This window comes from Cajanus cajan, chromosome 3 (genome assembly GCF_000230855.2).
Source record: "Cajanus cajan strain Asha chromosome 3, NIPB_CcT2T_4, whole genome shotgun sequence".
In the NCBI taxonomy this organism is placed as follows: Eukaryota; Viridiplantae; Streptophyta; class Magnoliopsida; order Fabales; family Fabaceae; genus Cajanus; species Cajanus cajan.
In genome coordinates this window covers 328,646-349,342 of record NC_138519.1, presented here as the reverse complement: position 1 = coordinate 349,342, position 20,697 = coordinate 328,646, and the positions used below count along the sequence as shown (strand labels likewise).

At 34.3% G+C, this 20,697-nt stretch overlaps 1 protein-coding gene across 21 annotated transcripts; it reads right to left on the bottom strand.

Moving 5' to 3' along the window:
• Positions 1-9,637: 9,637 nt before the first annotated feature.
• LOC145955411 (uncharacterized) lies at positions 9,638-19,278 on the bottom strand. 21 transcript variants are annotated; one of them, XR_014432021.1, is made up of 11 exons: positions 19,087-19,278; positions 17,517-17,668; positions 17,385-17,432; positions 15,678-15,711; positions 15,350-15,437; positions 15,062-15,126; positions 13,931-14,008; positions 11,138-11,265; positions 10,479-10,521; positions 10,124-10,184; positions 9,638-10,004 (listed from the first exon to the last, which is right to left on the bottom strand). XR_014432021.1 is itself a non-coding variant. In XM_083070047.1 (5 exons), exon 5 carries the CDS (start codon positions 16,812-16,814, stop codon positions 16,224-16,226), a length of 591 nt encoding a protein of 196 aa, XP_082926173.1. In that variant the 5' UTR covers positions 16,815-16,835; positions 17,385-17,432; positions 17,517-17,668; positions 18,615-18,999; positions 19,087-19,278; the 3' UTR covers positions 15,934-16,223. The 21 variants fall into 21 exon arrangements, 3 of the variants coding, with proteins under 3 accessions (XP_082926173.1, XP_082926174.1, XP_082926172.1); XR_014432018.1 differs by lacking the exon at positions 15,678-15,711 and adding an exon at positions 11,431-13,452; XR_014432017.1 differs by lacking the exon at positions 15,678-15,711 and adding an exon at positions 11,528-13,452.
• Between the last annotated feature and the right edge of the window lie 1,419 nt (positions 19,279-20,697).

Here is a 20,697-nt window from a genome sequence, read left to right as displayed (position 1 = left end):
TAAAATATATGTCTAAAATCTGTAATAATTTCTTAAATACAAATATTTTATTAATTTTAATATATATTAAATTTAATATTAAAAAATTTATTATGACTTAATAATAACTTGTTTGATTCAAATTAAATCTTAAAATAAATAAATATTTTTTTTATTTATTTTAAATAAACTGAGCAGAAACTAAAATTAAAAATAATACTCATAAAGAATTAATTTATTTTTATTTTTATAACTTAGTTTTGTAATACACAAATTTATTTTTATAACTTAATTTAATTTATTCATTAAAAATTATGATTCCCACCTTTTTGTTTTTAATTATTTTTCATTTCCCCCTTTTTTTTATCAATACATTCATAAACCCGCTCAGAGAGGAACCAGGGGAAACCCTAAACATGTTAAAACAAAAATTGTAGATGCGCGCCTCACACTCAAACCTAAATTCTTCCCCGCCCCCGCCACCACTCAGTAGATGCACGCTCACTCTCAACCCTAAAACATTCTCAAACCTAAAGCGCTCACTTCGCTGCTCCACGGCGCCAAGGTCACGGTAAAAGCCATGGAGCCCAGTATCGTGCGCGAGATTGACGCCATGCGTGTAACACCCCAGTTTTCCAAAATGGTTACTATTATTATTATGATATTTGGTAGTTATCTTTTATTCCAAAAGTAGTTAATTCATACTCCATTTATGCTTAATTATAGGCTTTAGAAATATATGTATATTGTTGGGCTTAATTAGATAGTTGTAAACTTTCTTTTCAATAAAATCGTTTTCGCTGGGCTGACTGGCAAACCTCGGTGTTTAGGGCATAACTTGGGCTCTGATGGTCCAAATAATGCAAAATTGGTGTCAATGGAAATCTAAGAGAAAAACGCACAACTTTTAAAGAAATAGCCATTTGCAAAATCGGTCGTTTAGGAGGTCAAAATTGGAATTTGATTGATACAATTGTTTCTCGCTGGACTGATTGGCAAGCCTCGGTTTGTGGGGTATAACTTGGTCGGTGGTTGTTCAAATGATACAAACTTGGTGGCTATAGAAAGATAAGAGAAAATCCTACAACTTTCATGAAGGAAATATTTTCAGATTCGGCTGTCTATAAGGTCCAAATCAGTAGCTAAAGTCGGTGAGGAAAAGAACATGGCACCAACTCCATTAATTCATCCCACCAACTTTAATAATTCATCTCACTAATTCATTCCACTTAGTTTTGTCTAAGATTTTTTTTCATTATTTTCCATTTTTTTAATGTGTCTTGAAGGCTATAAATAGCCCTTCACTTCTCCATTGCAAACCATCCCTCAATTCTCATTCTCTCTTCTCTTATACTCTCTTCTTCTCCTCTTCTTCTCTTTGAAGACCTAGAGGAATCCATAGGAGGTGGTTCTATCCTAGTAGAAGGAGCCTAGAGGAGGAAGCTCTTCTTTAGTTTCAGCGCTTGTCATCCAGGTAAGGGGGGAGTGAGAAACCTCGCTCTGGGTGTGGGATTGTATGCTGGGTAGTGGGATTGGCCCCCAATCCTGTGTTTGTTATATGTCATATTGTTTGTATGTTCTAATTGCTTGGTTAATATACGTGTATGAATAGAAACTATGTTGAGACTATGATTGTGAAAGTTGTGAATATGATGTGATAATGTGAATGTGATGATGAAATATGATGATGTAAAATGACCATGGAAAGTGATAAAGTAATATGAAAATGCATAGAGTCTTGTTTGACATGCATCATATGCATACAATACTCCATGTGTGCCGCTGAGGCCGCATACCCACGACTAACAAGGTGTACCTTTGGGTCACTCACGATATGATAACTAGGTGTACCTTTGGGTCACCCACGATATGATAACCAGGTGTACCTTTGGGTCACCCACGATATGATAACTAGGTGTACCTTTGGGTCACCCACGATATGATAACCAGGTGTACCTTAGGGTCACCCACGATGATATGAGAATCTTCCGTATGGCGCCACATGCATGCATTTGTGAGTCTAGTCAAGAAAACCAATGCATGATATATGTGCAAATATGAGATATTGTTATTTTACGTATGTATTGTTTGTGTTTGGCTATCTAGTATATATTCCTACACTGTGAGCCGAGTGAGATGTTTTCTCACTCCCTTTTTCTTTGTGTTGTTTTTTTTCTTTAACCGTTATACAGGTGATTATCAGCATGAGGCTGAGGATGTTGGTGGTGAAGCTTAGGCTTCTTTATGGGCTATGCTCTGATAGGACATGTGACATCGGGGTATAGATAAGATTAAATTAGGTTGTTAAGGTTATTTTAAATTACTTTGAAAACTTTGAGATTTATTTCTTTGTAATTTCCGCTGATTATGTTTGTTAAAAATGTGATACTCTGTAATCATGTTTGATTATTAAAGTTATATTATTTAAATTTATTGAAGTAGGATATGCGGGGTAGAGGGTGTCACAATGCGCCGCCTCCAGCACCACCCTAACATCGTGGACTTCGCCGGCGGCGGTGAGCTCTTCTCCAAGCTATCCCACCGAGGCTGCCTCCCAAAGTCCCTCGTGCGCCGCTACTTCACGCAGCTCGTCTCCGCGCTCTGCTTCTGTCGTCGAGAAGAAGGTGAAGGAGGTTGGATTGAATTTGGGATTTAGGGTTGAGGTTGGGAAGCTTCTCCAGACTCCACCTCTGCGCTTCGCCTTTAGGGTTGAACAGGTTTAATTGAAGTTGTTGATCGACGAGCGAAGGCTGTTGCTGAGGAGCAGTCTGAATTTAAGACTCCAGGTTTAGATTTTAGCTTTTTTTTTTTTTTTTTGGGTTCACTCTCTAGTTTGCCTTCAATTCATGCTAAATATTTTATATGGAATTAGACTTGGGTTATTGCTGCAGAGTTGTGTTGCCAATTTAAACCTGAACTTCCAATTCTTATTGGCTCTCTCAATTTTTTGCTTGATATTGAGACCAGTTCGGTTTAAAACATTAAATGTTTGTTTGGTTCAGCTTATTTTGAAGAAATAATTGTTTATTTTTCATCGCTTATTTTTGTTAGTTTCCTTAGAGAGATTTTGAAATATAAGGAATTATTTCCACAAAATTAATCTATATGAAACATGCACCAAGGGAAACATTTTATAAAGTTAGGAGAATGGAAGCCCGATTTAATGCTTCAACTGTGAAGTTGTAAGAGGTAGAATTAGAGTGTTCTTAGGAATTGACCATACCTTTCATGCAGTAAGATAAACTTTTGTTTCTAATGTGGATCAAGAGAAATCTGAATCTGTGGCTGCTGACACAGTTCCTAATAATGACACTATTCTCAGAGACTCTAATGTAAAAGATGATTCTAATGTGAACAGAGAAAACCAGGAGGATCATAAAACTGACAACTCCCCCAAAAAAGTACAGGATCAACTTGAGGAGGTAATACTTATAATTGGGAAGTTTATACGTTCTTACTTATACAAATCTTTATTAAAAAAATTCTTCTGACTAATTTTTTTAGTTGGTACATAGGCTCAAGGATTGCTAAAAACAACAAAATCTACTGGTCAGTCTAAAGAAGCAAGGTTAGCTCGGGTAAGAATGTGGGTTAAACCAACATTTCTGGTGGTTGACATCTCCATAAGATTCAAATAGAGTGTCTTTCTAATTGCTTATTATAGATGCCTGATGGATATTTTCTAATAATGTTCAGGTTTGTGCTGGATTATCATCCCACCTTCAAGAATACAAATCTGAAAATGCACAGTTGGAGGAACTTCTTGTTGCAGAGGTGAAACATTATCACTATCTCCTGTTCAAAGGAATAAAAGGTCTCATCATATGCTTGAAATAGAAACATATTGACTATTGTATCAATTAATTATTTCTAAATCTATAGAGAGAGCTGAGTAAATCATACGAGGCTAGCATAAAACAGCTACAGAATGATTTGTCTGAAGGTAAAAGGGAGGTGACAAGAGTTGAATCAAATATGGTTGAGGCCTTGGCAGCAAAAAATGCTGAAATTGAGGCACTGCTAAGTTTTATGGAAGCGGTTAAGAGGCAGGCTGCATTGTCAGAAGGAAATCTAGCTTCCATGCAGGTTCCTCTTAGTTAATTTATTGAAGCGTGCCCTGCAGTATTTTATTTGCTTCCATGCAACTTCTGTTTCTACCTAAACTATTTTTGGTGCAATTTGCTTTGATCTTGTGGAAGGCTTTTTTTTAAAATGAATAATGAACAAGTTGGACTTGCTTTGATGTTGGCATCTATTAGAGAAGTCACTTTATGTTTAGCATGCACATTTACATTTATATTACGTTGTCATTTCATTATAATTTCCTTTACATTTCTTCTGTTAGAGTTAGTTAGCTTGTCAGTTAGTTTGTTAGCTTCTGACTTAGCAATGAGTCGTACAGTTCAGCTATAAGGTTGCCCTCTCTGTACATTTTCTTCTATGAAAAATTTACAGTTCAGTGTATCTCTGTTCAAATTTCTCACTCTCTAATTCTCTGATAGTCTGATTCTATTAGCAAATAGCATCTTACATTTTTATACACAAGCTTGGCTAATTGACATATTGTTTGAAGTTTGAATAATCCCTTTCTCCGAGTGGGTCTAAGAATCTTAAGGTCTAATTTGTATACTTTTATTGTTCTAGTAGGAGTTTTTGGTCTATGAATGATAGGGGTTGTTAGAAATTCATATTCACTTGCCCAAATTTTTTCCACTATCCAGAAGAAATCTACCACTTCTTTCTTTCAAAACATAATATGACTTGCTTGCTGCCCATGCTATATCTATAAGATGGTCATTGATTTGTGGTGTCTGTTTGTTTGTATGCGATATCTATTAAAATTTACTTACTTAGCAGATATCAGGGAATCTTTTTACTCAAAGAATCAGGAAAATATTGGGCTATTGTAGACTTGTTGGACTGAGCAATATAATGATCTTCCTACTCCAGTTTCCTTCATTAATTTCTTTCTGTAGTGTAGGATTAGTTATTTCACTTTATTTTTAACTTGTAAATAAGTTAATTTTTAGTTTATGGAGAAACTTATTTTGATTTTCTTTTCTATATATATTTGATTGTTAATTTGTGTGTGAAAAGTAAAATCTTGATATCATTTGAGTATCAATGTATGTGAAAAGTAATTATTACACACACATTTTGTCTGGTAATCGATTACATGTATAGGTAATCGATTACCAGACTCTTAAAAATAATGGTTTCCTCAGATTTTGTCATCAACAGTTAGTGAGGGATTCATCACAGTTTGTGACGGATAAAATCCCTCACAAATTGAGAGGGATTTAATCCCTCGCAAATTGTGACGGATTCTACTTAATTAAAGTCATCACAGTTTGTGACAGATTTAATCCCTCACAAATTGCGAGGGATTTAATCCCTCGCAAATTGTGACGGATTCTACTTAATTAAAGTCATCACAGTTTGTGACGGATTTAATCCCTCACAAATTGCGAGGGATTTAATCCCTCACAAATTGTGACGGATTCTACTTAATTAAAGTCATCACAGTTTGTGACGGATTTAATCCCTCACAAATTGCGAGGGATTCAATCCCTCACAAATTGCGACGGATTTTTATTAATTTCTAAACATTTTTTATTAGAAATTAGTGACGGAAATTATACTGTTTGTGATGCCTTAATTCCGTCACTAATTGTGACGGAGAGAATAATCCGTCACTAAATATTTTGTGACGCCAAATTTTGTGACGGAATCATTTCCGTCACAAATTCCGTCACTAATTGATTTGTGACGGATTTTATCAAATTTAGTGACGGATTTGTTCCCTCTCTAATTTTAATTTTTCTAGTAGTGATCATTTTCCACCATATTCTAAGGACTAAAGTTTCTCTTGGCCTTTCAAGTTTTGATGTTATGCTATAACAATGACCTCAACAGTGTGCCTCAGACATTTCATTCCAAAGGACAAAGTTTTTTTTCTCAACACGGACTGAAATAAAATATTATCTGTCACTTTAAGAAAATAATTTGTTTGATCCTCTTCATGGCCTATAAATTTTTGTGTTGCTTGCAGGTTTGTGGATTCGATCTCTTGAGAAGTGAGAGACGTTCATATGTTTGTGATGTGAATGGATGGAGCTTTGTTAAAAACTCATACAAGTAAATTTTGTAATTAGATTTTTTTTGCATTGCGTTTTTTTATATCAGCAGCAGGGTTCAAAATACTTAAATAGTTATTCACGTTCTTTCTATAAACAGAAAATCATAGGTTCAGTTCTTCCCAATTTGATATATATTTGATTTGGAGATATTATAATTGTGCATTTTTATCCTTAGCAAATATTTGAAAGGATAGATACTCCAAGAGGTCATGCTGTCAGTTTTGTTGATCCTGTATACTCAGTGGACTCTTCAAATTCAGAGTTTTCATCTAGCATTTTACGGTTTTCATACAGCTCATTAAGGACTCCTTCTTCAGTATATGATTATGATATGAGCACAGGCATTTCAGTTTTGAAGAAGATTGACTCAGTAAGTTAAAATGGGCATTTAAACTCCTTTAAGATGTTTTAATAGTTTGTTATGTAAATTTCTTGGTTCTATGCATGACTTACTGTTCTTGTTTGCTGAAGTGTTCCTTGCTGGGTATCACATAAATTTGACCTTTTGCTATGTTATGCATGACCCATGCTTCTAAAATATTTCATGTTGTCTGGATTTGTTTTGTTAATTCAAATACAGGGACTAAATTGATTGATGGTTTGATTTGGTAAAGCTAAGAAAAATTAACCTGTAACACTTCCAAGGATCAGATAAATAGATAATAGTCAATTATTTTCTCCACTATGTTTAGATTCGATTTTTATTGTTTGTGACTTACCTTTCATTTTTATAACAATAATTTTTTTCATACTATTTTTCAGTTTATTATATTTGATGGATAAGAGTTGGATTTCTGATCAATCTCAAGTTAATGAGAAGTATATTAGGGGGGTTTTAAATTTTCTTGATTTTGCATTTGAAAAATCATCTAAGGATGGAAAAATTTTATGTCCTTGCACCAAATGTGTTAATCGTGATTGGCGCTCTCGAATGGATGTTTATGAGCACATAGTCAATCGTGGTTTTCTAAAAGGATATACTAATTGGATTTTTCATGGTGAAAATATTGGTCCTTATATTTCTGAGAGTACATATCAAGATGGGAGGTTTGATCATGACATTGATACATTAATTCATGATGCTTTTGAAATGCATGCAACTAATGAGGGCCAAAATATAGATACAGACACGGAGGATGAGAATGTTGAACCATTAGTAAATGAAAATAATGTTCAACAATTTGAAGTTTCTTCATCTAAGTTTTATAAGTTGTTGAAAGAAGTTGAGCAAGACCTTTATCCTGGTTGTAAGAAATTCACAAAGCTCTCTTTCCTTGTACATCTCTACCATTTGAAATGTCTGAATGGGTGGAGTGATAAAAGTTTTTCAATGTTGTTAGAGTTGTTAAATGATGCTTTACCAGAAGAAAATACTTTGCCTAAGTCATTTTATGATACAAAGAAGATAATTTCAGGATTGGGTTTAGGCTATGAAAAAATTCATGCATGTCCTAATGATTGTAATTATATAAGAATGATTTATCCAACGAAGAAAAATGCCCAAAGTGTAATTTTTCAAGATGGAAAAATAACTCTAGTGATGATGAAGCCAGAAAAAAAATACCTGCAAAGATTCTTCGTTGGTTTCCTCTCAAACCTAGACTACAAAGACTTTTTATGTCATCCAAAATAGCTTCTTTTATGACATGGCATGAGTATGGTCGAACTAAGGATGGACTTATGAGACATCTCGCTGACTCTTTGGCATGGAAGGATTTTGATAATCGATATTCTGAGTTTTCTTCTAACCCTCGAAATGTCTCATAAGTCCATCCTTAGTTCATGAAATATATTTTTTCCCATGATTTTCACTATATTTATGGTCTGTTTAGAATTGAATGTAAATTGTAGGTTAAAATCATAATTTGGTCTCTTATAATATTTTTTTGTTTCAATTTAGTCTCACTTTAATTTTTTGTTTCAATTTGGTCCCTAATAATTTAAATTAGTGCAATGTCGGACTTTCATCCAATTTATTTAAACGGAGTTAATTGTTGGCCACGTGGATGCCATGTGGATGCATAGGTGGATGCCAAATTTCTTTAATGCATCTAGAATCAGAACGGTCCGTTCTGATTGCACTCTTGGTGTGTTAAATTTGCACCTGGAACGGGCCGTTCCAGATGCAAAATTAACACACAAATAGTGCAACCAGAACGGGTCATTCTAGTTTCAGAACGGGCCGTTTTGGTTCTAGAATGCCAAACACAAACGGTCGATGATTATAGTTCACGCCTGTGATTTTAAATCACGGTTGTGAATCGTGCAAGGAAAAAGACTCAAGGTACAAAACATTTCAAACACTGGATTTGGTAATATTGTCAATGGGGATTGATAACTTTAATTGCTAAACATTTGGGCTATACAGTGTATCATTAAGAACAATGCAGTGTATCACTAAGCACAATAGTGACAGGTTTTATTTCATTGTTAGTCAAACTAGAGTGAATCACTTACTACCAAATCGACATTATACAGTCAAGGATGAAATGACATGTTCCTCAACAACAACAACATGTTCTTGAGGAGGTACAACCTGAAGTAGAGGAAGAGGAAACACATGACCAATATTTCACCACACAACCACATGTACAGGTAGATAATGCTGATATCCTATCAACTATTCAGTGTTATATGATGGATAAGATGTATTATTAGCACTTTCAGTGTTATCCATATGATTTCTGTCTTTGAATTTATGTTATGTTATGAATTTTTATTTTCAATTTTTGAACCACATTGCGACATTTTATTGAACGTACGTATGTAGTTGGCGTTCTGGAACGGCCCGTTCTGAACCCAAAACGACCCATTCTAAAACCAGAACGACTCGTTCTGGTTTCAGAACGACCCGTTCTACTACACTCGTGGTGTGTTAACACTACTACAAGATCTATCATCTACATCGGTTCAAATAGGTAATCTACATCAGTTTGAAAACCGATGTAGAATTGGGAGATGTAGAAACACATTTTATTTTACATCGGTTTTAAAACCGATGTAGATTTGTGTACAAATCTACATCGGTTCTGAAAAAATCGATGTAGATTTTGTACACCAATCTACATCGATTGTAAATAAAACCGATGTAGATTTGTGCACAAATCTACATCGGTTTTATTTACAACCGATGTAGATTGTAGTTTTAAAAAAAAATTATTTATTTTTTATTTTTTCTGGTTACCTGTAATAAACATATATATATATATATATATATATATATATATATATATATCAAACACACAAGAATGACATATAATCATGATAACCTACAAACAAAAGTATATGTTAAAATACTTGAAAATTTAGTAATCAAGTTTGTTAATCAAGCAGATTTCATGAAATATAAAACACCCCTGATTGACAAGTTTTGATCCTTAAGTATAAAATAAACAAAACAAAAGTAGTTTCACTTTCATTTTCTGTGAAAAAAACAAGGCACACCAAATACTTGCCCAACAATACAACACTTGTTTCAAAGTATATTGGAGACCAAAATCCAGTAAAGGCACCATCCAGAAGAGCACAAACAGAATAAATATTAGATGTTGTAGTTCCTAAAGCAAGGAGGACATCCATGTTTGTTGAACCATTTCTAAGTGCTATGCCAGCTGCTATATAGAAGCATTTCCCAGAATAAAATCATTACAAAATAATGAAAACATTGAAACCAAGAGCCAAAATGAAAACATTGAACCAAGAGCCAAAACAAAAACAATGTCTCTGAACAGACTCTCAAAAGTCATTCATAGTACAATTTCTAAATCTAATTGAGTGACTATGTGTTCTTTGATGATTTCACCCTTGTCTGGAGGCCTATGTTTAAATGTTTCATTTGAATTCCACTTGCTTCTGGCATTCTGCCTGTTGCTTCTGTGGTTGATGCTGGTAAGAGAAATTCATTTTCAAAAAATTAATGCTTGGTAAAAGATAGGTCCTGCTTAGTTCATATTTTGCTTATGAAATACATGTAAAGAAAATTAAAAAAGAAAATGTTCCCTCACCAATTTTATTGTTGCCAGTATAATTGGTTTGTCCATGCATATTTTTACTGATCCTGTATTTCTGCTATCAAAGATAAATTAATAACTAATCACATAAAATATATATGCAATAATAAGACAATACAAATCATTTCAACAGTCTTTGCCCTATGAGTGCCAATCTGTTATAAAAGGTAATTAGTTTACCAGTTACAACTGAATAGTGAGACCAGTTACAACAGAATAGTGAGCAGGTTCTATTTTATAATAAACTGAATCTTTGGCTAAGTTTAAAAAGATTGATTTTGTTTTCATGTCTTGAAAGGAACATAAAAAATCCAAATCAAGTAACCAACTATTTACAAGTAACTAGTACCATCATGTGTCTTGGTGTTCACCTTCACTACTTGAATTGCAATCTGTACATAACATTATCATAATTAAACTGGAAATTTAAATAAATAATATGGCCAAAATTAAATACATGTTATATTAATTATATTGGTCATTCATTGAAATAACATGTTACTGAAGATTTTTCTAAAACAGAACAAGAATTGTAAGTTCTAGCACACTAGGCAAAGTGAATATAGATTCAAGCAGTAGATGATTTATAAACTACATGAAGATTATTAAGATCAGTTTAGCTTTAGCATCATTCTATTAGAAACCATAGCTAACCCTTGTGCCCATAAATTAAAAACTTGTGTTGAATAGTATAAGCATAAATTTCTATTGCATTGTGTATGGCATAACTTTTGAAGACTAATTACATAAAATTCTATTAAATTTATGTAGCAGATATTGAGATTTCAGTCACCCAGTTTTTTGTAGGCAGAAATTATAGGAATTTAGGTATAGAGGAGAGGAAAAAGAGAAAATAAAAAAGGCTGCATACAATGAAAACAGTGTTAGAGCACATCTGAGACAAAAATTGGGGGCACTTTGCATCTGGGACAAAAAAGTAGCAAAGACCAAACCACATTCAGGACAAATAAAACCGACCAATTCCACTGTTTAATTGAAAAGAATTACCTGTTAAGTGTTCCTCAATACGAATTGGGCTGTCTCCTTTAATTGTATTATTATTGATCTTATCTAATAGCTCTTCAACTCGTTTGGTTGTCACATTTACAGACTCTAACAACATATCAAGTTCAAACCTGCCAGTACAGTTAAAATAATATCAGCAAGTGCTAGTGATAGAAGGAAATCATGTCTTATTCAACCCAGTGATGTCAAAAAAAAAAAAAAAAAAAAGAGGAACAATTTGGTACTCGTGACAGTGATCAATAAAAGATAAATCAACAGAACAGGCATGCCATCACATTTTCTATTGTCTGTATGCCATGTAAGGTTCATTGCATCAGTTGCATTAGCAAACAATCGCTTGAACCTTGGAATAATTGGAAGATACCATAACACCTTCGCTGGAGGCCCCTTGTCAACTACATCTTCATCACTACTATGACCATCATCCTTCACTTTGTACCGTGACAACCCACAACGAGGACATTTGTGCAATGATTCAAACTCTTTTCTATATAATATGCAATCATTAGGGCATGCATGTATTTTCTTATATTGTAGACCCATTGGACACAACCTTTTTCGCCTCATAATAACGATCTGGCAACGTGTTGTCTTTTGGAAGCATTAACTTCAACAACTCAAGCAACTCTGTAAAACTTTTATCAGTCCCAAGGTTATCGATGGCGGATAACGGTCTATGGCGGTGAGGCCAAAAATCCTTTATAACTCTATGGCGGATGCCATGGCGGCCTATGGCGGACGTCATGGCGGACAAAAAAAAATTAATAATAAAAATATTTATATATATTATATACAAAGAAAATAGCAAAACAATAAATAACAAGTAACAAAACTAAATTAAAAGCAACATAATATCAACTTAAATACTTAAATATCATAACAACAATACCATAATTCATTAAGTCTCATAACATAATTGATTAAAACACAACAAAAAACATAGAAAAACAAGAGTACAAGAAGCATTTTGCTAATCTAATCATCCTTCTCATCATCATCCTTCTCCTCCTCTTCCTCAATATAATCATTCTCTTCATAAAATAGGAACAATAATAAAATAGGAACTCAATATTATTTTAGAATTTATAAAAAAAATAGAAATTTAAATTGACCCAATTAGTAGAAGAATTAAGATTAAAAAAATTCTTGTTGCAGATGCAGCAACCAACTCATTAAAAATGAAGAAAGGATTCAAAGGAGTAGGAAAAAAATAAAGGAAAAAGGAGGATTAAAACTGGAAAAAAAAAAACTGTTAGGTTTTAACTCGCCGGAGTTGCTCGTCGGAGTTGTTCACCGGAGTGCAAGACCACCACGATTCAGGTCGCCGGCCAAAAACGTGACCAAGGGGTGGTGGGCGACGGTGAACGACAGTGATCAAAGATGGTTTCGAATTTCATAGGTCCTATTCATGCCCGCGTTGTGGTTCAGGTCGTCGAAGCCGTGGACCACCGCGGTTCAGGTCGCCGGTCAGAGAGATGACCGGCGAGTGGTGGGCGACGGCAGAGGAACGTCATCGGAGACTGGTTGAAGGTAGATGAGCTGCGTTTGGGTGGGTGGCTGTCGTGGCTTCTCATTCTTCAACCCTAAAACCATTAGGGCATACTTGTTGGGCCTAGTTTGAAGCCCAAAACTGGCCCCAGACCCGTTACGTCCGCTATCACCTTTATAGCGTTATGGGTCAAAACGGAAATGGCGGCCGCCATGCCGAAAATGGCGGACGGCGCCACAAAACGCCATTTTGCGGATGGCGAATGGCGACGAGGCCCAAAACCGCCCCGCCATACCGTTATAGCGGCGTTATAACGGTTTTTTGATAACGTTGATCAGTCCACCCATATTTTGCCTTCAAGTTCATTAATCTCAACACTGCTGATAATCGTGTGAAGGTTGTACAGTCAGGAAACAAAGGTGTCTCTGAGTCACTTTTTAAAGTATCATACACATGTGATTGTGCTTGCTGGAAAAACTCTTGTCCCGCATCACGAATCATGTCTTCTATTTGATCTTCCATTTGTACATCACCTTGCTCAGTTTGGGCCACAGTTTGAGTTTCTATATCTTCACCATGCCATATCCATGTTGTATAGCTCGTTAAAAACCCATCACAAATAAGATGGTCTCGTATTTCGTCAATTACACGTCGTCTCCCATTCAAACAATTAACGCAAGGACAATAAAATTTTCCATTCAAATCTGCTTGATTTTGTTGAGCAAATTCCAAAAACTGTTCAACCCCATTTTGATACTCATCAGTGATTCTTCTTGCATTTATCCAACTACGATCCATTTTTCCTCTTCTGTGAGACAAATTTATTTACATAATTAAGTATTTAGGGTCTCTCTATATAGTAGAAGAGCAAACCATACACTAATTCAATGTTATTTGAACCTATTATTTCATTTATCTAAGAAGGTAGAAGATCCAAATATAAGTTATCTTATTTGAAAGATCATCACTCTCAACACATATCATGTTTCACATGTACATTGTATTTTAGTTCATCCAACGATGGTCCATTTTTCTTCTTCTGTGGCAGAAATTTATTTACACAATTCAATTTTTATGGTGCCTCTATATAGAACAATAGCAAATCATATACTAAATCAATGTTATTTGAAGCTATTACTTCATTTATCTAAGTAGGTAAAAGATCCAAATATAAGTCATCTTATTTCATCAACTACATAAATATAATTCATCTCATTTCTTCAACTAGATAAATAAATTAATTAGATATATATATATATATATATATATAATTCAGTTTAAGGTACCTTACTAAGAAGATATGACAAACTAGATCTGTTGACTAATGGATGTCAAAAAGAGAAGTATCACCCTCTACACACTTCCTGCCAAATCAAAATCAAGTTTAAAAATATTAAAATTTAACTTATAAATAATTATAATAAATAAAAATTAAATTAAATATAAAGTTTAAAAAGGTTTTACGAATTTTGTCACATAAAATAGTAATTTGTGTGTTATATATGAGTTATTGTAAATTAACCATACAAAATATGGGTTAAACTCTTTAATTTTTTTCTTTTTATTATTCAATTTTTCAGCCAATAAAAAATATATGGTGTTTTACAATAAGATATGAATTATTTTCTGTTGATTTTGACAAAAGGACAATTTATCAGAAGCATCAGGAATTAAGATTCCTCCTAAAATAGCCACCAAAAGGACAAATAAGTGGTGCAGGGCAGGGGGCAAACGTTGTAAGGGGAAAAACAATACCTAAATATTGCCCTCCAATTCTAGAGGAAACAGCCAAACATTAAACTATTAAAGAAAGAAATGTGTAATACTACAATTAGAACATGAGCATATATATACAGAGAAGAATTAGTCTTTTATTGTGGATGGGAAGATATTTTTAGTGTAAACTTAAATAATATCTTAACCGTTCATTTCCTTATACTATTATCTAATTATCTAACTACTTAAAGCATAGGTTAATCCATGATAAGAGATGTTGTGCATAGATCAGATATTTTTTCACTTTCACACAAACCAAAGTTGGCTTGTGATTTGTGAATTATAGATTGGGATTCTCGTGGTATTTAAAGGCTTGTTATCTAGGCTGATCATGTAGACGGGCTTCCATATCTGTCAAATTTAATGTAAGTTAGCTTTTCTAATTTAGGCTAAAGCCCCTATTGACCAAAAAATGTAGAAAGTCCTCACATCTCAGCATTCAATCAAACAAAAATCAAAAGACTCCAACCAAAACAAAACATAAATTTAATGTTACATAGAGTATGTCTGCATAAACTTCTCCAAGAGCATTTTTAAGAGAAAAAAAATCAAAAGAAAAATCAAACACATTTCTTCAATCATTCATCACAACCAAAACAAAACATAAATTCTGCTAAATTAAGTTAAAGACTCCAACTCACGGGTAAAAGCAGGAAGATCAGATCTCTTCAACACCCTCAGCCTCTTCACTGTCGACACAAACATGCTGCCAAGAAAACACATTAATATGGATTGCCTGGGCACAAATATCATTAGCTTTACTGCATGAAAATTCATGTTTTCAACTGTCTGATAATTGCCTGGGCAGAACAAGTAAACCATATATACCTGATAGACTTTTGTGAAATATATAAAATACTATATATAAATAGATTGCAAAACTCATTAAGTAGCAATGTAGAAACAAATAGAACTAGAGGAAACTTCACCAGGATATGGGTCTTCCTTCAAATACTCCTGCACCAACTTTTACCCAGTAATTTCTACACCTATATATGGGTCTTCCTTCAAATACTCCTGCACCAAAATGAAAGGTTTTAAAACCAGGAAAGGCTTGAGAATTTTATGAACACAGAAATAAAGATTAATTCAAATGCAAGCTCTCATTAAATTTAAGTATATTTGAATGTGATGTTTTTCTTATTTTAGAACATTACACACGAATTATTTACTTTTGAAGCATCAAGCATCACAATGACATTTACTTAAACAGTTTCTCTTTTCAACTAAAGCCTTTCAATATCAATTTGTATTTACCTTGCTGTCAAAATCTACTGCAGTGATGCCTTGGCTGTTAACGAACATATGTAAGCTATTTGTAGAGACAAAATACTAATATCATGAAAAGCAACACACCACATATGGAACATTACAAGTCTAGCAGTTCACCATTGCTAACTACTAATTCAATTCTTTTCCAAGAAAGCATTTAAAAACTTCAAATGCAACAATAATAACAAGAATTACCAAGGAAAAAAAAAAAGAATTACCAACAAAAAAATAAACAGATAAATAAAAAATCAAAGCGGCTTGTACTCATAAAAAGTAAAGTAAAACATCTTACTGTGGATACCAAACTAAGATAAAATGACCTAGACAAGTTTTCAAAACTGAAATGTCATAAAAATTTGACATGACCATATGTTTTGCATTAATCATTATAATCGTTCAATATTTCCAACCATAACAAACATACTTTAAAATAATTCAGAAGTAGAAAGAATCAGTAGAGCTTCATGATGAAAAGTAGGAGCCCCAAAAGAAATGATCCAATTGGATATCAGCGTAGGGGAGTTTACCAAATTAGATGTGATTACCAAATTTTAGAGGATTGGATGAATTTTTTTTTTTTTTGAAAAAAGGTGGATATGCTAAGGCATCTTCATTATCATCCGAGCCAGACTGTCTTTGCTCAGTAGATATATCTTCCAAGGATGGCATTCCTTCAAGTGAATTATCTCTCTTACTGTTGTCCACGGCAAGTTGGTGAAGCTGGTTTAGCTGCTGCGTGTTTCTACTTGCGGTGCTAACTAGCTGCTTCCCAAACGGTGCTGGATCAGCTGCATATTGGACAGCTCCTACTGCAGGAGCAGCCTTAGTGTGGTTATCAACGCAAGTCAGTTCCAATGTTGGACCCGAAACAGAAGCATTTAGTGTTCCTCCGTCCGTAACTTTTGGTGCAGCAGCTGAGTCACCTTCAGCAACAGTTGCTGCATCACCTTGCGTTAGTGTATCAGCCGTGACCACCAAGGCACCAACTGCAGGTGTGGCAGCACCGCCAGGGCCAGCACCTGCTTGTGTATTATCCTGATCATGTCCAGCAGCAGCAACTGCATCCTTTTTAGGACCAGCAGACTCATTCCCGGCTGCACAATTATCATCCGTTCCAGCCATTGCAGTAACTTTACTTGGATCCTTTTTTGATTATGAATTTGTTAATATTATTTTGTAGCAACAATGGCTGCTGTTGAAAACTGATTCACTATTTGAATCTCATAGCGACCCAGGACCACTGCTATGCTACTCCACTATAGTATGCTACCACAATGGACCAGTTTGTTTAAAATTAAAAAATGTACTTATAAAACAAAAGTGGTTTTTTAAGTAGATAGGAGTTGATTATTATATTTCTAAATAAAATCAAGTTTATGAACTTGATATAGTATTAGTGGTTATAGCACTAAACTGAAAATTCTCATTACTAATTTTTGAACTTTCAAAATAAGCAATAGGTAGATTCAGTACTGCACAAAATTCCTATTATAATAGGCTTATATTCAATTCTAAATTCTGAATTTTGGTTCAAAACTTAGAGAGAATTCAAGACCCCCACAAACGAAAAACAATCAAAAAACCCAAATCACAGATTTACACTAAAACAAATAAAACAGAGTTACACTAAAACAAGATCAAATTTAAAGAAATGTCAAAATGCAGAGGGTAAATAAACTTCTTTTTACGAACCTTTGGCCTTTTTAATTAGGAGGAATCCCAGAATGCTACGACAATAGCCTGCATTTCATTTATTTATTGGATTAATACTCAACCATCTTAGTTCTTCTATGAAGATGACAAACCAACAAGTCTCAATCATACCTGTAAAGCAGTATCAGATGCAGCTTTAACACATCCACAGAGATTCAAAACTTTCAGCTTTCGGCAGAAGCTGGCAAGGTAAGCCAGGGCACTGTCACTGAAGGCTGAATAACCACTGATGTTCAGTTTTGTAAGATCACGGCAACCAAGGCCTACAGCATACAATGAACGATCAGTAAGCTTGAAACTTTTGCTGAGGTCCAGGATTTGCAGGTCATGACAGAAATAAATTTTCTTATGACTTTCAATGAGAAAATGATGACATTTTTTTACCCATAATACTTTATCAACACTTTCTTTCTTTAAACTAAGTTATTAGCATTAAACATATCTCCTGAAAAGTTAATTAATATGTTAATTTCTTAATAAAATATATGACGGATTGTAATTAAATGAGATGTAAAACTGTTTCATATTACAAATTCACAACTTTTTTCCTTCTTAATTAGGGCATTGACATATTATGACAAATGTTTTTTTTATACACAAGCTTTTGGAAATTGATTTTCTAACCATGTATTTTAATCGGATTAACCTATGTTTCTAATGCCAAATTAAGTCACTTTATTTCATCTCACAACAAATCCTTTTCCCTCACTCAATCTCATATTGTTTTTGACTTCTACTCCCAGCCTAGCTAGTGCCTAGTAATGAAATTCCGGTGAGGGTAGGGGTCCAAAGATTGAGATATAAAACTGATATTTTGACCAGCAGAAAAAAAGGGAAATAAAGTAATGGTTTTTCTCCCCTTTTGCAGATGAAACATCCAATTATGCAATGGTTGTGTATACAATATAGATAACAAGGAAAGTAATAGTGGCAAATTGGGTAATGGGAGACACAAACACACAGTGGCAATTAGGGGCATTATAAAAACACCACACACCTTATAATTTAATCCCAATCTATATGTTAGATGTCAGCATTTTTCTCGAGATGTTAAATGGATCATAATAAAGATAGGATAGTTTCCATCTTTATACAAATTTATAAGTATGTAATGTGAAAAGTCAACGGTCAAAGATTTGCATTACTGTCTCTGTCTCCCACACATACATACACATAGGCATTTGAGACACACACACACTAATAACTCACATTCTGTCACTTACAGATGACATTCCCCAAAACCCTCACAACGCCACCAAGCACTATGCGTCCCACTTGGGTGCGGCCCTACCTGCTACCTTGGTGCACCCGCCTTCCCTCCCTTCCCACACACCATAACATTAACATGAAAAGGCTTTCTCTCTCTCCCATAAACCCCGAACTGGCCTTAACCTTGGCCCTGTCCATCCTCTGCATCGCAGAGGGAGCATACCAGAATGATACACACGCCCTCACCCAATTCCGCCTCCAAAGCGACACCCACGGCAACCTCCTCACCAACTGGACCACCGCCGACGCCTGCTCCGCCGCATGGCGCGGCGTCGAATGCTCCCCAAACGGTAGAGTAGTGGGCCTCTCCCTCCCTTCACTTAACCTTCGCGGCCCAATTTGATAGAAACAAAAAAAAAAGGAAATAAACCCTAAACTGAGAAAAGGAGAGAAATGAATCGATGATGCTTACAGAGGGTTATTCAGGGGAAAGGGCGCGGAAAGGGCGCGGCAACGGCGGGGCGACGGTGGTGCAATGGGGGGCAAAGGCTCATGCGCGCGCACAGGGAAACCTTCTCAATATTCAGTAGCTAGCAAGGGCTTCAGGGAGAATGCCTACTCTTGGGCACGCGCGGGGTAGGAAAGAGTTCTCAATATTACATCGGTCACGTAAACCGATGTAGATCTCTTTATGATTGAGGCTCATATTCACAAAAATGCCACCGTGATTTTAATATTACATCGGTTCGTCTTAAACCCGATGTAGAATATGTAATATTTACATCGATCTCACTAAAAACCGATGTAAATATGCTTAATATTATACCCTTAATTACAATAATGCCACCGTGCTTTCTTTTTACATCGTTTCTTGCTTAACCGATGTAAAAATGATGATGTAAAATAGTATTTTTGTAGTAGTGTAATTTTGCATCTGGAACAGCTCGTTCTAGATACAAAATTAACACACAACATATGCAACCAGAACGAGACGTTCTGGTTTCAAAATGGGTCGTTCTGGTTCCAGGTACATTAAAGAAATTTGGCATCCACCTATGCATCTACGTGGCATCCACCTAACATCAACGTGGCATCCACGTGACCAACAGTTAACTCCGTTTAAATAATTTGAATGGAAGTTCGACATTGCACTAATTTAAATTATTAGGGACCAAATTGAAACAAAAAAATATTATAAGGAACCAAATTAGGATTTTAACCTAAATTGTATTTCATTATTTTTTCTAGTTAAATATAAGGTAAAAATATTACACGTTTCACGTTTTATATTAGTCAAAAACTAATTTAAAATTGAAATAAAATTAAAAATAAATATTATTTTAAAAAAACTAAAATAAATATCTTAGCAAATAAATGACCAAAATAAATATAAAAAATAAGATAAAAAATAAAAATTATAATTTAATATCATAAAAAATTATACATGACTCTAAAAAATTAAAAAATTGCTCATTTATTATCTATTAAAAAAGAAATTGTTATCATCTAAAAGACACAATGTAGCTTTCATATTAGTATATATATATATATATATGATAGTGTTACTTGATTTATTATCAATTTATACGCACCAAATATTAACCTAATTAAAGTTTATCACATTCTTATAATAACCTAGTTTTATCCCATCTTAATTTTTTTCTAGCCACCACCAACCGGGTCTTTACAGATGTCACTTTTATTAGTGGATCAGAGCATTTTTCTTTTGGCTGGTGATAAACACACCTCCACTCTCATATAAACACACCCCTTTTAAAAAAAAAAATATAAAATGTCTAAATTACCCTTTAAAAAAAATGAAATTCTTAAATTTACACCTCCCTTCCCCTACCCTCCTTCCCTGCACCCCACATTTCACACCCCTCTTCTTCCCAAAGCCTCTTTCCGCTCAATGTTATTAAGCAATATACTTTTACAGTCATTCTGAATAGAAAAAAAGGACTAGTCCCACCATAATCAGCATAAGAAATGTTCTTTTACAGTCATAGCATTTCGAAAAGTACTTTTACAGTCATTAACATTCCGGAAAGTACTTTTCGGAATAGAAATTATTGTTCATATA

What these genes read in the sequence shown, in the direction of transcription:
- LOC145955411 (XM_083070047.1), bottom strand. Translation starts at nt 16,814, where the DNA reads ATGGCTGGAACGGATGATAATTGTGCAGCCGGGAATGAGTCTGCTGGT.